This window comes from Rhea americana, unplaced genomic scaffold (assembly GCF_003343005.1).
Source record: "Rhea americana isolate MKP2758 unplaced genomic scaffold, rheAme1 scaffold_283, whole genome shotgun sequence".
Taxonomy (NCBI): domain Eukaryota; kingdom Metazoa; phylum Chordata; class Aves; order Rheiformes; family Rheidae; genus Rhea; species Rhea americana.
The window spans coordinates 126,279-143,877 of NW_028186405.1; the positions used below are offsets into that span (position 1 = coordinate 126,279).

A 17,599-nucleotide genomic window follows, 5' to 3' on the forward strand; every position below is an offset into this window, starting at 1 on the left:
AATTTTGTTCCAAGGGCTTTCTTTTTTTTTTTTTTAGCCTTTAGACAGTCTTCTTAGTTAGCCTTTTAAGATCTAAGATCTCTGGTGCAGCCTCTGTCTGTTAAGGGCCTGATACTGTTTTCTTTAATAAGTTCTAAATATAAATATTAGAATTTTAAAATAATTATCCTATGTAAATAAAAAGTTAATACCAATCTGACATTTAAACTAAAAAAAAAAAAGAGTATTTCAGAGATGTTTTATGTTCTTGAGTACCTTAGTATTTTACAGTACAACTGTTAAATTGGTCAACAGATGGCAACATAACATTARGTATGGGATATGACTGTGTATCTGAAAACCACAACAGCTTTGTAAGAATCTGTTGTGAAATGGAGATGYTGGAAGATATTATGTACATTATTAAAAAACTTAGTAGAAATGATATCGAAAGTAAGATTGGCAAGTACGCTAAATATTTAAGTTGAATATTGTAGTGTCTGGTAAAACAGTGCTTAAACTCTGTAGCTGAAATGTCAAATCATTTAAGATTTGCTAATCCCATCAAAGCATGAATTAGGAAAAAATGCAAAACAAGTAACTGAATAAATGCAAATAATACTGGAATCATGCTTACAAYATGAAGAAAAAGGTGGCTCAATTTTCATTTTTTGTTTTAAAGAGATTATATTTAATTCTRTTTGCACATTAAGCTGTCTGTTTATTTTTCTGTATAAATATGCACTAACATCATGCACTTACCCCAAGTGAAAGTAGCTGTTAAAATGATATCCGCCTGGTTATTTGTATGTTCATCAAAAAGCGATAGTGGATTGTTTGTTTACTAAAGTATTGATAAAACTCTGCTATTAGGACTTCTAGCAGTTGTACATTCTTTTCTTCAAAACCAGTGAATGTAGAAACTTTGTGTTAATACATCTGATTTTAAATGTGCTGCYTTTGTCAGAAAGAGTCTGAACAAATGCAGGTAGCCCTGAGAAAAAYAAGTCTGTCAACACTGAATCAAGATGCACATGTTTATGTGTGGAAACTAAAGATCTCATTCAAGTACATGCTCATTTATTTGCTTATATTTCTCCTCATCTTCATATACAGCTGGTTACATGCTGAAGACTGAAGTTTATGCTGATCTAAACAACATTATTTTTTATTTCCCAGCTATATTCAAATCTGCAGCAATATAAGAACAGTGTTGTTTTGATACTAGTTTGAGGAAACTTGTTATTGCTCCCTCCGTAGTGTTTCTGACATTGCAGTTTTCATGGTGGAGTCAGCACAGTATCTACACAACATTGGAGAATGTGTTAAATTCCTTTCTTCAGAAGAAAACACTTAAATAGCTAAAAATGTGATGAAGCTTAAACACTTGTTCTACAAGACAACAAAAATCAGAGAGACATTTATGCAGAATTTGTGTTCTAGTTCTGTTTTTAAAAATGTACAAAAGAGCAGCTGTATTGCATAGGCTAAATGYCTACTCTGTCTTCAACTGTGGCCAAAAGTGGATGCCTAGGAAATAATGTAAGTGGAGAGGAAGTATATATGAATGATACAGGGTAACCAAAAACGTGCCTGTTGTTCACAAAAAAGGAGGCACCCATTGTCTTCATGCATAAAATTATTTAGATGATAATAAAAAACAATTTGGTAAGACTGAAATGTTGTTTGGTAAGACTGAAAGAAAATGTTCTATTAATAGTTTCCCAAATATGGAGATAAAATATCCACTTCAGAAAACAGAAGGTTAGGGAAAGCAAGGGACACAGTGYAATACAACTGCAGAGGACAGTGACAAGAAATTTTCACGTGGGTCTCTGTTTTACAAGTAAAAAATGTTCTTATATTAAAAAGAAATCAAATGCCAGAAAACTTGGAGACATAYAAAATATTAGTGCAAGTCTTTGGCTGTGCTTATCAGAAAATTGAAAGTGAATTTAATCTCTTCATGGTAATGAATGTATTGAAAAGTAAAGGGATAATGACCCAAAGTTTTTAGGAGAGCAAGCAGTACATCACTGCCAGAACTTGGTAGGTTGGTGTATATGTTACAGTCATGAATCACTAAACTGTGGGGCATAAACTTCCTTCCAAACTCCTGATTCACAGCAGGCAGAACAGCTACTTCCTCTGTACACAACAGTGTCTCTTCCTGATCAAGGGGTARCTGTGGTGCAATCCAGGAGTTTTACAGTCTGGAGAAATGAGGAGACAGGATAAAGAGTGTAACTGCATGAAACATTTAACCTGCATTGATTCTAGTGTATGTAAATCTTTGTCTTTCCCTAAATATGGAACTAATGAAGAATCTTAATGAGATACAAGTATCCCAAAAAGTAAGTTGATTTGTGCTATAGTTTTTCAATAAAGATAGATTGTTTCGTCCTGCCAGCTCTTCGTATGAATAAGTTCCTCTTCCTCTTTCCTTTGTGAGACCAACATGAGGATTGGAGCCTCTTTGCTTATTTGAAATGAGAACTGGGACCATTACAAAAAGATTGTCAATCAGGAGTAAGTCAGAATGAGGCAAAATAGCTTTTTCTTCCAAGAAGAAGCATTTATGAATCACCTGGACCATCCATTGTTACAGATTACTGTTCAGGGATTGAAATCTCCCATTATTTTAGCCAAAATAATTTCCTCCGTTGTGTTTCTTTCAGGAAGGAAGAGCCTGTCAACTGCAGATACTCTTTTCACATTGTTCCACCTAGTAGTAAAACTAACTCATACACCATGACTATTGAATATATGGCAAAATATTCTCATTTTAGGAGGACAGAAAAGGTTCTTTTAATGTGAGCTTTATGCTTCCTCAGTAAGTCTGTACTGCTTCTAGCTTCAGAACTAATGGTATTACTGTGTGGGCCATGTATACCGGCACAGGGATAAACCCTGAGGCAGTGTTTTATTCCAGGTTGTTTACTTTGCTGTAGCTCATTCTGTTGTTATACACACCATGTTATATGGGCAAAGCRTTCAGCATTGCTATTGTATTTCCCCAGAATACATCTACATCAAAAGGGTTAAGAGATACGGGAAAAGTTAAAAGATATGGGAAAAATTATTTCTATTAAAAGATTTCTTTTACCTGTTATTCRCTGTTTTACTTGCTGAAATGATCTCCTCCTTTAACCTGTATGTGAGACTCTTACCTTGAGAGAAGGAAGTGTTTATTGTTTATTACTGTTCTTTCTCCTAGAGTTGTCCATTGTTATGCTGTTAGTCTTGCTTCTTTCATACAGAAATAGTTCCTTCCTCTTACTGCAGCTCTTCATCAGAGTGTATTTCAGCTCTGTGTACAGCCTTCTTCCAGACTGATTTAAAAGGAGGCCTTTTTAGCATTTAGCTTTTAGCATTTAGCTACTGATTAAGTCAGGAAGTGCTACCAGTGGCATTGCTGTGATAAAGTTTGCCGCAGCAAAATGTTTTAAATGCTTGCATAAATTAGTTTATACAAACTTGTAATGAATTTCAGGCATCCTTGAAGAAAAAAATCTTTTGTTAAATTCTGTTGTGTCTTGTAACAAATGAGATAAATCAGCAAAAGGTCCTTTATAGAACCTAACTCCTAAGGTGAGTTCAGAGAGAAAATAGTTACAGGGTTAAGGCTTACATRTGTGGCTGATAGGCTTGATTATCACCTCTAGCTAAGGTGACATTTCTGTTAATAAGGGAGATCCTTAGTTTAACAAACAGATACTTGCCAGGATTCATTTAAAGTGCAGTGTGGAAATAAGGATAGAATGCTATTTAATAGCACATCTGATTGCAAGAAGATATACAGAGTTGGAGACACTTCCAACATCCACAAAGAAAAGCGATTAGTCACTTTGATTTCATCTTGTGCTATACTCACACTATGGTTACCTTTAGGAGCTAGTAGCGCACACGGTAGTTACTTTGTCTTGGTCAAAATACTTCACAAATCTCTTAACCCTTTTGATGTAGATGTATACTGGGGAAATACAATAGCAATTTCAGAGGTAGGTTCACCTTAAGCTTTCACGTACAGCTAGAAGTTTACATGCCAGACGCTGAGTGCGTTTTTGCAAATTTATTTGGATTTGTTTAACTTAGCTTCTCTTCAAGTCTCCCATGAACAGTGTTTTTCATTTCTGAACAGTCAGGTGTTTGCACATAACCTAAAATTGCTGGAGACTTTCCCCTGAAAATGGCATTTATTTGGCAGGTGCCACCATGTAACAACCCAAGATAAGATCTGCAACAATGAACCGGTAGTCAGTGCTGAGTTTCCACAATTCACATTTCTTCTAACCTTGACCAGACTTCTTAAAAACAGCTGCTGCCCGTTTGTTTTTTTTCTGGTTCTGTGCTTTAAGTGGAGCATCCCACACAGAGATACAGCTATCAGGTCTAAACTACTGGATCAGTAAAGGGCACTAGACAATTCCATGAGATGTTGCACCTATCACAACAGCACTTAAATTAATAACACAGAGATAGAAAACTCGTGTCCTGTAACAAGCTCATTTATCATCTTCAGTAATTCAAACAACTTTGATATTTGATATATTATGTCTAGCAACATTAGTCCAAAAAGTATTCCTAACCCTTGATTTAGCTATTTGGCTAAATTAGCTGTAAGTACTACAATTCTGTATCTTTTACAAAGATTATGTATTCATAAGCATATTCAATTAAACAAATATGTTAGTACTTTCTTTCTCTACAGTAACCAAGGCTTTTTGGTTTATATATTTTTATACATATGATTTTTAATTATATATATTTATTGGCTTATATTTTTATATGTGAATTTCTGAAATGTCATTCATTAATAAGCTACTCCTTTTTCTATAGTAACTCCAGAGTGTCTAATTTTGAATAGTTAAACTAGTGGATAATCCTGAAATCAGAATTTGCCTAGAATATGTTAATCGGTTATTTTTGTCAGACGAAATTGTATGAATTGTATTCTGATGTCTCTGGATGCTTTCTGTATAGCTAGTATGTACATGAGATATATTTCATATGCAGTGGAGACTTTCTTTAAAGTAAGAATTTATTTTAGAAAACAAGTAAGAGAGCATGCATATGTGACTTCATTTTGGTGAAGCAAACACGTAATAGTAACACTAGCGTATGTTTAAAGCCTGAAAATCAAATAACTGAGCCAAGTGATCTCTCAGTGCTATTATTATTAATAATAGTAACTAAAGTAACTAATTAAATCAATCAGGTTTTTATAAGATATTAATAAAACAGTTCTGTTGATTTTGTGAAATAAAATAAGGCTATATTAATTAAAAATAAATATTTTTACACTTGGAATATAAATGTGTGTGTGTGTTCCAAGTTTCTCATAATTTATCACTATTTTAGAACTGCAATTCTAAATTAACTGCAATTTTAATATATGCATTTCTTTTTCATAATTGCTCAGATGGCAGATTGAACATGGATTGAAGAGATGCCTTCTCGTATTTTAAGATGAGCCAGTTATTCATGTTAGCTAAATCTGTATTTAATATATTGGACTCTGTCCTGAATAAATTTTCAGCAGACATATCTTATGCTATGTCTGCTTGCATTTATTTATATGATAATAGTGCTCTTTCTAAAATTAATACAAAAATAGTTCCAATTTGCCGTGTTCAGATTCCTGTAGAGTTAGATGGAAACACTGTACAGCCAAGAATTTAAAGATGAGACTTCCAGAAACTCCTAAGAGAATTGGATGTCCTGATTACATTACTGTTCTGTGAAAATGCCATGTTGTAACTGTATCTTGCAGATCGCTTCACTACGAGTGGCTAGGAAAGTGTTTCAGAAACTCCTTATAACCGTTCTTTAGATTCATCTGTAAGATCGTGTTTTCCCTCTCTGCAGAAGAAAAGAATAGGGGCCATCTGACAAGGCTTTAAGAATTTTGTTACCTCTCCGAGGAATATGTTGGTAGAGGCTCTGTCCCTCCATGGTGGCTCACAGTCCTTCCATGCGTCATGAGCTGTCCTGCTAATTCTTTAACCATGATCTGGTCATGTAATGGTGGGGATCCTCAAGGATTWCGATATTACTTCCCATTTCCACATCTGTGCTACCCGTACATGATTTATCGCATACCTCTCTCAGTTTGGTCTTAAAGTAGCTGCAGTAATTTGGGTGTAAAGATGAACAAGGAAGATGAGCAGACTTTCTGTAGGTTTCTGGTATGGATATGCATTTGATATGGTATGCATTTAATAAAAAGTTCTTCAGATATTCTAATGATCCTCAGATTCATTGAACTTGAACGCATCTGTGTCAAAGTATGTCACACAGAATATCTTGTGTTTCTTCATCATTTTAAAGCTTGTGATTAGGAGACACTGTTCTGTACACATCATTGCAATTAAATGAGCAGTGAGCCTGGGACAAAATAAAARGCCTCTGTCCTTATGGAGCTTATCAGAATAATCTTCATTATGATATTTAGGAAGGTACATAGGAAAATTGTTKAAGTTCCACAAAAATTTTAAAGGATGGGATTTTGTTGCATCTCTGAAAAGATTCTCATTCWATAATTCAGATTAGTTTATCCTTTTTCAAAATGAACAAAACTTCCAAAAGCTGAAAATGAAACTATTTATTTTTATGTATCTTGTTTATATTTTTCATTTTAAAAACAATATATCTAGGAAATTCCATCTTTCCTAAAAAACGCTTAGTAAGGTTTTCACAGCCATGTCAGAATATGCTAATGTAATAAACTCATCTTTACTTCYTTTACCTGTAATATAAATGATATTTTCTAATTTCTGCAGAAAAAGTTATTCTCCACATGAATTTCCATTTTACTGACTTTACATGATTTTAACTGAAAGAGCATGACATTCTCTAAGCTTATGTCRTAGGAATAGCTAAGTGAGGAATTTCTAAATTTAAATTCAGCTCTTGTAAGAACTCTTTAATCAAATAGACTTTCTGAAACTTCCTAGATTCAAATGAATTAATATATTATTCAGAAGTCTGAAAATATTGCAGTAGATTCTTTTTAGGAGTTTTAACTACAGAATTACTACTGGCAAATTTATAATCTAAGTTGTAGTGTTATGTGCTAAGTTAAGATACTACCTGACTAAATCAATTTTGTTTTCAAGAACATCATTTGAAGGAATGCTAAATACCACTAAAATGTCTTCTGAGGACTTGATACGTGTCTGTGAAGTTTTTGTTTTTCATTCCTGTTTGCTAAATTGCATTAGAAGAAGCTCCTTTTTTGGTAATCAAGTATTATAAAGGTAGACTTCAGAACTGCCACTACGAAAGGAGTATGACTGGCTTTTTTGCTGTGATAAAGCATTTAGGAGCGCCCCCARCTCTTTTTTGGCAATGACATTTGCAAATGCCTCTTAAAACATCACCCTACTGTGTTCTGTTTTGAAGGTAGTAAAATGCCCATGTTGGCCTAGTATATTAGAATCCTTCCCTCTTTAATCTTCCCAAACCACAGCACTTGCGGGAAGTCATCCTGGAGCTACACCGGAAGAAAGAAAGAAACATAYATTTTGTAATTGGTGACACCGAAGAACTATGTCACCTGTCCTTTGGGAACAGCACTGGATCTTTCTAAGCTTTTCTACATCATATCGTGCATACTGTTTCCATACCTGCTAGAAACTTCTAGTACTAATATAATGTGGAGCAATATTGTATTGAATGAAGAAGAAAAGAAATCAGTCATGATTTTGGTCAGGGTTTAATACAAGGACAATTCTTTACAGTGTATTTTTTTTCAATAAGACAACGAGGATGACATTAGGTAAATGTAKATGTGCTTTCCTTAGCTGACCAAAGAGTGTCACTTGATCCATAATGTCTTCCCCGCAACAAGGGGTGGAATATTATAAAATGCAATTGGCAGGTGAAGGGAAARAAGAAGAAAATTCATGTTCTGTGGAGTAGTTTTACAGTTATTTGGGAAACTATCAGTAGTACAATTCCATAATGCATTAAGATGTGAACTCACTTGAATTTACAAAACTCTTCTTAGAACTAAAAATGAGAACTTTTGTAGAGATGAGGAAAGCTTACTTTTAAACTGAGATTCCTTATAATCTTGAGGAGTCTCAGTGCCCAGCCTTCACTGAATTCAGTATCTAGATCTTTAAATGACAGTATACATCTCAAATTGTAAAGTTCAGTTGTTAGGAAATTTTTTAATGAATGCTCAGATAACACTTGTACTACAGTGTATAAAATTTATGTGCAGCAATACTGTTTTGAAATATAATTGTTTTTCAAAGAGACAAAATGCTTATCACAGTTACGGTAGTGTAAGATTTTAGTCTGAGGAGGAGTTTGAAGAGATATGATTTATGTCAATTAGATAAAATTATAAATAATTATAATTATATAATTATAAATAATAAGATTGCATTCATCTGAASCACATTTTAAATGATGTTCTAAATAAACGGCCAGTTACATTATCTGAAGAACAGGAATATTTTTTAAGCTATCTTAGAGAAAAATTGTAAGAAGTTGTCTGGTATGATCTCATAAGCTTTTTAAACTACTCAAAGCCAATGCTGCCACTGAAAGGACTGTATTATTGTTTTCTTGTACTGGTGCTAGTTTTCATGCTAATGCTAGTAGAAGAAAGGGGAGGAAACTTAGAAATRTGCAATCAGTGCAGAGGATGACAGTCCCTTTTAAGCAGTAAAGAGGAATTACATTTGTTTAAGCTGCCTGTGGAACAGTATCCTTAGGCTCTGGCTCTCCCTTGTAGAGAGTGTGCAGTGTTGGACAGTACAAAGACAATTTCAGTCGGAACGCTCTTAGTCTAGAGAAAGACTTAGCTCTGAAAAAATACTCTCTGGCAAAGTTGTTAGTATGACATCACCAGTCCTCACCTGCCTTCTGCCTGTATATTTTTTTTCAGCCTGTACTCAAGCAGTATGTTTATGTGACTGAATCTAACTTGGGCATGCTCAGATGTCTTATTTGCTCCCAAGACTCTGTTGAGAGTCTCACAGTGTTTCTAGCAAGTGACTAAGGTCTACGGTGTAGTTTTGGTGCCACCTTCAGCATATGGTATAGTTATAACTAGGATCGTGGAGACCTTACTGCCTCCTAGTTTCAATTTTTGTTGTTTTGGCTATTTTAGCCACTAAATCAATCCACAACAAAATTAAAATGGACATGTTCTCTCTTTTTCAGTTGACCTGTTATATTGAATTGGGTCACCCACCAAACTTGTAATTGGGGTACAGTTTGGAATATTATCTAGTCTATCCACAATAGCCGGATGCATTTGGTCAGTGTGTGCTAAGCAAAAAGGAAGTAGTAAGGCATTTGTGCCCAGTACTTGAGTATGGCAGCATCCAGGAGACATTTTTTGATCCAGCTTTTTATTTGTGAAACATTTCAGTTTGTTTTGTTTTAATTGAATGTTTCAGGTTGAAAAGGGGAGATCACAAAGGATGAAAAAGCAGAAAGGTTTTGTGTTCATATTTTCTCAAATTAAGAACTTTATATTTTAATTCTGAATTACCTGTAATATCAAAACTCCATTATACTAAAACCCTTTGAATTCTCAGTAGAAATGGAAAGCTCATAGGGCAGAAGTCTAATTAAGTATTTTTTTGTCTCATGATTAATATATTTTACTTGATTTCGCAGAATCACAGAATCACAGAGTGGTTGAGGTTGGAAGGGACCTCTGGAGATCATCTAGTCCAACCCCCCCTGCTCAAGCAGAGTCATCTAGATCTAGCRTGTTAGACAGGGTTGCATCCAGGTGGGCTTTGAAGATCTCCAGAGAAGGAGACTCCACAACCTCTCTGGGCAACCTGTTCCAGTGCTCCGTCACTCTCACAGTGGAGAAATTCCCCCTCACGTTCAGGTGGAACTTCCTGTGGTTTGGATTGTATCTGTGGCCTCTTGTCCTGTCGCATGATACCTCTGAAAAGAGTCCAGCCTCCTCCACTTTGGATTTGGCTTTTTGGAGAGGAAGAGAAAAAAACTTGCCTAGATATTTGCACAGCTTTATGAAAATAAGTGAGAACAGGACCAAATGAGTCAGTACATYGGTAATACCAGATCACTTACGAAAGCCCTGATAGTTGGAAAAGTACTTCCTAGATTAAAAAAATGTGGCTAATAGACCACAAAATCTCTAATCTATCCCCTTGTTTTAAGGCAGAATTATAATTTTGTGTCATTCCTGAAAAAATACTTGTCTATTCTTAAAACTTCCTGTGATGAAGACTCACAACCCCCAGTCTTTAATTAACCTCATGAAGAGAAAGTTTCTTCAAATCTATGACTGTTTTTTTTTTTCTATGATACAAGCCTATTAGTTCTCAACCTATCCACTATCTAGCTCCATAGACAGGGAGAACAAACTGTTCCCTGCCTCTTTTAAATAATGTTTAAATACTTTTAAAATACTGTTATTTTTAAATACTCTTTTTATACCCACCCTCAGTTTTCTGTTCCTAGTCAGTTCCAGTTCTCTCAGTCTTTCTTCATTGGTCTTGTTTTCTAGATATCTGACCATTCTCTTTGCTCTCCCAGGGCTCATTCAGAGAGTTTATGTCTTTCTTGAAATCTGATGCCCAAAATACAATATTCCAGCTACAGCTTTACTACTGCTAAGCAGAGTTGAAGGATTATTTCCTATACTTTGCAGGCTGTTCTCCTATATATGTCACAGTATAATAATGATTGCTTTATTTGCATTAGCACAACTTTGACTGTCACTGAGCTTCTGATCTGTTATATTGCCTAGATCAGCATTTGCTGTTCCTCATCCTGAACATTTGATTATTTCTGTGCAAGTGTAGTCCCTCCTACTTTCTTCTGTAGCATTTCAAACTTCTTTCACAAGCAATTCTTCAATTTCAGAATATTGTTCTAAGTTCTAGCAGTGTCTTCCAATTGCACATTTGCAGAGTTAGTTAATGTGATTACTGTTTTGTTATCTAGGCTCTTAAGGAAAACGTTGAATTTTGTAATAGAGCTCTACTTAATATGACTTTTCAGTTATTCAGGGACTCATTAATAACTCCTCTTTAGTTCTACTATTCAAATAGTTTTCATTCACTTTATAATACTTAAACATTGTTTCCTAAATTTGCTTATGAAATTGTTAGGTGAAATGGTATCAGAAATCTTACTGAAGTCAAGATGTATGACAACCTTTTGGTTTTTCCCTGTCATGAATCCTTTTTCCCTTCTTACAGCCAAACTAGATTGACTTGATTTGGTTTGTTCTCGATACACTCATGTTGACTATTACTCATCTACTTATCATTCAGTGTTTTTAAATTCTTTGAGTAATTGTTCTGTTTTTTTCCATGCATTGAATTTGAACTGAGTTGTCTATAATGAACCAGCTCATTTCTCATGACACTCCTGAAGTTAGACATGCACCTACTAGTTGTATACTGCTTTTCAGAAGTTCCTAAAGACAAATAGTAATAGTTCTGAAGATTGCTTCATTCTCTTATTGGCTATAATAAGAGAATGAACCCTTTGAAAACATACAATTTATGCAAATACTCTGTAGTCTCTTTCCTAATCTTAGACTTTGCTTTTACTTATGATTGGATTAGGCACTTGCTGTCAGATGACCTTTCTAATGGATGTGCAAAAAGTGTGTTAAACACTTCAGTTTTCCTAGTGCTTTGGTTGTAACATTTTTTTGCTGAGTTGTAGGGTAGCTCTCTCCGCAGTCACCACAGAGGAGCCATGCCTGAAATGCAAAATTCTGAAAAAGTGAATCAAGTTCTTTCACCTTTTTCCAGCCACCTCCATTGCCTGTTACATTGCAAATCCACTTTCCACTCTTCTGACAGGCTCCTTTGGTGCCTGCTGAACTGTCATCTTTAGCATCCAGAACTGTGGGTAGTAGAAGGGCAGAGACATCACAAGTTTTAAGAACTGGAAAGTGTTGCAGCCTTATTGCCCTATAGAGAACATGCTCTGTTAACTGCACTGATCGTTGAAGCTTTAGCTGCCTACTGTGGCTCAGTGGCCTCTAAGGGCTGAAAGGGGAAAGTGCATTTGGTTTTGTCAAGTTGTTGAACTACTTTTGCATCAAATTCGGCCCAAAATCACAGTGTTTGCATTATAGTGACAGTGATGGTAACATCACATCAGATAACTTGGAAAGGAGGAGAGGAACATTTAGTGGTGTAAGATCACTAGAGAAAGTTTTCTGAAAGGTGGGTAATTTGAGGCACTAAGTATTGTTTCCAGAATCTGACAGCAGGTTTTGCAATGTGAAATGCTATCCAGAAGTCCTGACTTAAGCATGTTACTCTGACATGAGACTTCACTCCTCTACTATTTAGAAAAATCTCATGGGTTTTGGGAAGGGGAGCAGGCTGAGATATATGGGAAAGGAAATGAGAATGTTATCTCCACTTTAGTGTGTAATACTCATTTAAGAATGGTTAGAGCTTTTGGAACGATGAATATATTTCAGTATTTTGTGTCAGGGTAAAATGCTGTCTGAAGAACAGTTACTCTAAATGAGAACTGAGAAATTGTTACGGGAAAATTATTATAAACCTTAGGAAAGTGCTAATTTCAAAAACAATACACAAATTTTATTTTGTAGTGTGACTTTCAATTAGTAAAAAAAATTTCATTTTAAAATTGCCTTGAAAAAGTACCTGGAATAATGCTGGTATCTTTTTCTTTTTTATCCCTTGCAGCTCCCAGACAGCTGTATAATGGATTACTATGAAAAATACAAGCATCGAATGAATGAGCTCGAAGCATTTAATATGGTAAAAATCATAGGATTAATAACATTACCTTGTACATATGTGTTAGTCTAGAACAAAGCCCTGTTAAGTTTTACGTGGAGGTGGACAGTCTTGCACTGTGGTATGCAATCTCAAAAACAAAGCTGCTCCCCCCACTCCAAACTTTGAGCATATCGTATTCCAAAACTATATTAGGTGTTAGTAAAATAATAAAGAGAACACATGGAAGATTCTTTTTCAAGAGGGACTATTACCCTGAAAAATGAAATGTTAGTCTCCTTTTAAATCTAGACTGGTCTCTATGCAGTTATTTCGTAAAAAATTTTTTATTAAAATTCATTATTTCCCTCTTTAAAATTGTTCTGCTTCATATAATATCATTTTCTTGTTGGACAGTGCCTCAAAGCCAACTAAATAACATAGTTTCCTAGCTTTGTGACATTCTATGTATTTTTGCTCTTTAATATAATCTGTTTTGAAGATGTCCATCCCATAGGGAAAATTGGCAAGGTGACATTTGTACAACAAATCCACTAGAAAATGATTGACCTTCTTGGAATTGTTTTGTGGAAATGTAACCATTTGGAAGTCTGTTGGCTCTCTTTCCTAAAATCATAATAGCATCTAATCTTTCAGTTGAAGGTTGTTCTGGCTCCCTGCATAGAAGTTTTGATACTTCTGGATCGTCTTTGCTACCTCAAGGAGCAGGTATTTTTGCATTATATTTTATGATACCCAAAGGCTACATCAGTAAAATGTGACTATTTCAGCCAATTTATTCCTGTGCAGGCCAAAATTCTCTGTTGCAGAATTATTATTCTCATCATATTTGCAAAAGTGTAAGTATTTATTCATTTTAGTATAAACATATGCCCAGCAGATGTTTTTATTTTCAGTGTAGCAGCAACAGTAGAGTTCACGTTTTTAATTGTATGGTAATTACTAGTCAATAGACAGTAAAAAAAAAAAAATGCAACAAATCTCCATTTATACAACATATTAAGAGATTTAATAATTTAAAGGAATATTGGAAATTCTAAACAAACATTGTAATGTATATGCTAGTGCTTCCGAAGAACATGTTTTAGAAGGCATACTTCAAGAAATTTTGAATTAGGTCCAGAATACTCATGAATTCTTGTTACTGTTTCTTAATTAAGATCTATGAGGAGGGAGGGTGCACTTTCTCCAACTGCGTGGGTCGACTGAGGTACATTTGACTAATATATAGCCTGGATATATACAAGTAGAGACCTAGGATATAATAAGCAACTGCTACTACATTTACTCTATAATGATTTATATGTTACAGTGTTTCTACTAACACTGATTTTGAGCTTGACATGATTAACTCAGAAGCAACAATCATACCTCTCTGCACCAGTAAATATTTTTCCAACAAGTTATAATTTGTTAGGAGGAAATGGTAGTGTCTTACAGTTTCTCCTCAGGCCATGGTCAAAATAAAATTTAAAAATAAATTTTAAAGCCTTTCATGTGAACAGCTCTGTTTTTCCACTATAAACCTTTCATTTTAACATCTCCATTTTATCATAAATAAAAATTCATTTTATTTTCTGGCATAGTGCACTTGGAACAAATGAGTTGTAGTAAATGTATGCTTTTGTTCTAGCTAGTATTTTTACAGAAAGGCAATCTGAAATATTTAAATAATGATGTATTTTCCCAAATGTCAGCTAGCTATAAATCACATAGAGATCTGTATGATTTCCAAGACGGAAGATCAGACTTGCTGCATTTAGCACTAATTTACCTTTTCTAAATGTAATGTAGCCATAGATTTAATCTTGTACTGGTTGATTCACAAAATATGTTTAGGAAGAAAAAATAGAAATGATAAAAGCCATATACAACATGAAGACCAAATCCAGCTGGCCTTATTCGTTTGAGAAGTCAGTTAATTAGCTTCAGTAGCTGTACATGCTGCATAAAATGAGTAAGACTTGTTCCTTAATTTCTTTGCTTCTACTTCACTGAAAAAAAGACTTGTAGATGATGGAGATGGTAAGCTGTCACTTGATAGTACCAAAAATAATTTAATGACTTCAAAATACAGTGTTTTGGGTTTGTTCACAACAAGCTTTCAGTAATTTTGTTATAAGTGTTTTTCCTTCTTTGAATTAAGGATAATATTTTTGCTTTACAATTTCATATTTAAAAATATGGACATATTACCATATCCTAACCTTTAAGTCAAACACATTTTTATGTACGTCAATCATGTGTCATTTTACAGGACAACATTGCTTGGTCTGGACTTGTGAAGTTATTTGATGCTGTGAAATCCCCCAGATGCTATGCAGTTATTGCTCTGAAGAAACAGTCATGTTTTTAAGTGGAAGCAAACTGCAGATAGGTTGAAATCTCTGAACTGATACTGCTATTTCCTGACTTTTTTCCTGTTATTTTAAGTGGTTCCTCAAGTTTGCTGATGCATTTAGTAACTCTTTAGTTGATATCTGCAAAAATAAAAAATGTAATGCGTCTATGAATCATGAGAAATAAATAGCTGTAGCTCCTTTATAAATACCACTGTTTCCTTATGTCAGTTATTATAAGGTTAAAGAATTGATTTTATCATAAAATTTATGACCCATATTAATGTGATTAGTGTTTTTAAGTAGTTTTAATATTTCTTCTTTTTAAGGCATTATACTTATGTATCAGTGTATCTTCTCTTGGTTATTTCTTCTTTTAATTGCAAGATCATTGCTCCATATACCTTCTCAGTTTTTACCAGTGGCAGCCATCAGCTGTCTCAGATTAGCCTTGCCTTTGTCCTTTCTGGATTCCGATTCTGCATAGTTTTAAAAAAATAAACCTGTACCATAGACAGGAGATGGTTAAACTAACTAAGATCTTTGTACTTCCTGTTCTCCAGGCCACAGAATCACAGAATGGTTGAGGTTGGAAGGGACCTCTGGAGATCATCTAGTCCAGTCTCCCTGCTCAAGCATGGTCACCTAGAGCACATTGCACGGGATCACGTCCAGGCAGGTTTTGAGTATCTCCAGAGAACAAGACTCCACAGCCTCTCTGGGCAATCTGTTCCAGTGCTGTCACCCTCACAGTAAAGAAGTTCTTCCTTATATTAAGGTGGAACTTCCTGTGTTTTAGTTTGTGCCCGTTGCTTCTCCAACCCCATCCTGTCTACTCACTCCCTTAAGATATCTGTCTGTATACATTTGTAAGATTCCCTCTCAGTCTTCTGCAGGCTAAACAGGCCCAGCTCTCGCAGCCTTTCCTCGTAAAGAGAGATGCTCCAGTCCCCTAATCATAGCCCCATGGACTGTCTCCATTAGTTCCATGCCTCTCTTGTACTGGGGAGCCAGGTCATCAGGACCAGTTATCTTGTTTTAGCAACCTGGAAGATTTTAGAACTTTTCCAATGCCAAACAGTCAATATCCCCAACAAATGGTTTTGTATTAAGTTCTTCTTCCTTCAGGCAAGTTTCTGATGTGCTTAGTCGCTGGTCATGCTGAAAGAAACAACTGTGTGTGCTCCAGTTGACTTGGAAATTTTCCAGTGTTTAAGAATCAGTTGCCCTGCTGGATTTCATGCTGTAACCCCTGAGTTATATTAGAAAGCTATGATCTGGCCCAAATGTGTTGGGTATAAATACTTGGGTGCCCAAGTGAGTTGTAAATCCCTCTGTAATTTCTACTTCACAGAAGTGAATTCAGGAATGGGAAACTTCTTTGTTGATGCATTTACTTCAATGGGTTGCCTCCTTAAACTTGCAGATGTTGCATCAGTGTTAAAAAAAATCTCTGTCAGAAAAATTTCTAAGTTGTAGTGCTTTTATTAGAATTTTCCAGTGTATATAGAGCATAATTAACTTCTAGTGCAGAAAAAAGAAAGGACAACAAATAATTAATAGAATACAACATTAAAGCAGGAAAAAAAGAGAATGGAACTTTAGTGCGCAGGAGATCAGACTAACAGAAAACATGTCAATATTATTTGTATAGTGGGACTGAAATGGATGGTGATAATAATGGAAATCAGACTGAGATTTGTATCTGAGTAGAAATATTTTATTCCGTTTTGGTCTGCAGAAGGTAATGAGAACTTGTAAACAGGGTTATTGAAGAAAATCTTCCCAAACAACCACATCTTTCTTGATGTGTTTACTTGGAAGAAATATTTTTTTGGTAGTGTGAGCTCACTGCCGTCCGTTTCAGGGCTTGCAGTCCTGCTTCTCACATTTGTTTAGTCTCAGTAGGTTCAATCTTTAGAGCTCCTGAACACCTGCAATACCCAGGGAAGCCAACAGCAGTTGCAGGTGCTCACAGCATCTCAGGAGTAGAGCTAAGAAAAGAAAATGGGACGTTGCGCATATGAGACTTCTTGTCATACAGGGAGGTCTAAGCAAACCAACAAGCCAGTAGTTTCCTTTCCCTGGAGCGAAAAGAAATGAAAAGCTTTTCTTAGCCTTTAAGTATCTGGCAGGAAAAAATAGCATCTGATATAAGGAGATAATCTAAAGTAAATAATGTAAAAGTATAAATAATGTAAACATACAGAAAATGTGAGAAAATTATGTTTTATTATATTATGGTCTGCTATGGCATGATGTCTATTAGTGAAATCTTACAGTGTTGTCATTCCAATCTTGTGTGCTGTTACAAAAAAACATTTGGGACTCAAAGAGACTTTTTTTCTGTTATGAGTTGATTCTTGCGCTTTTTCAGAACAAGTATTCAAAACTGGGCAAATATGATACCCAAATAAAAGCTCAGTTATTCACTGAAGCAAGTGCTTAAAAGTACCCCATTATGACCAAAAGATATTAGATTCAGCAAGCCTTGCCTAGTATACTTGGAACACAGTCTAAATTGCATAGTACATATAGAAT

The 17,599-nt window shown here is 35.0% G+C and overlaps 1 protein-coding gene across 5 annotated transcripts in view; it reads left to right on the forward strand.

The window, feature by feature from the left end:
- The window catches only part of METTL25 (methyltransferase like 25), a 59,198-nt gene extending 43,928 nt beyond the window's left edge, over positions 1-15,270 (forward strand). For 4 of the 5 annotated variants that reach the window (XM_085308811.1, XM_085308812.1, XM_085308815.1 and 1 more), the window contains 3 exons: positions 12,666-12,740; positions 13,356-13,427; positions 14,977-15,270. In XM_085308811.1, the coding sequence (XP_085164937.1) occupies positions 12,666-12,740; positions 13,356-13,427; positions 14,977-15,075 (246 nt within the window). In that variant the 3' untranslated portion in view covers positions 15,076-15,270. Of the gene's footprint in view, positions 1-2,657; positions 2,730-12,665; positions 12,741-13,355; positions 13,428-14,976 lie in introns of those variants that run through there. The other variant, XM_085308813.1, reaches the window with a different exon arrangement.
- Positions 15,271-17,599: the final 2,329 nt, after the last annotated feature.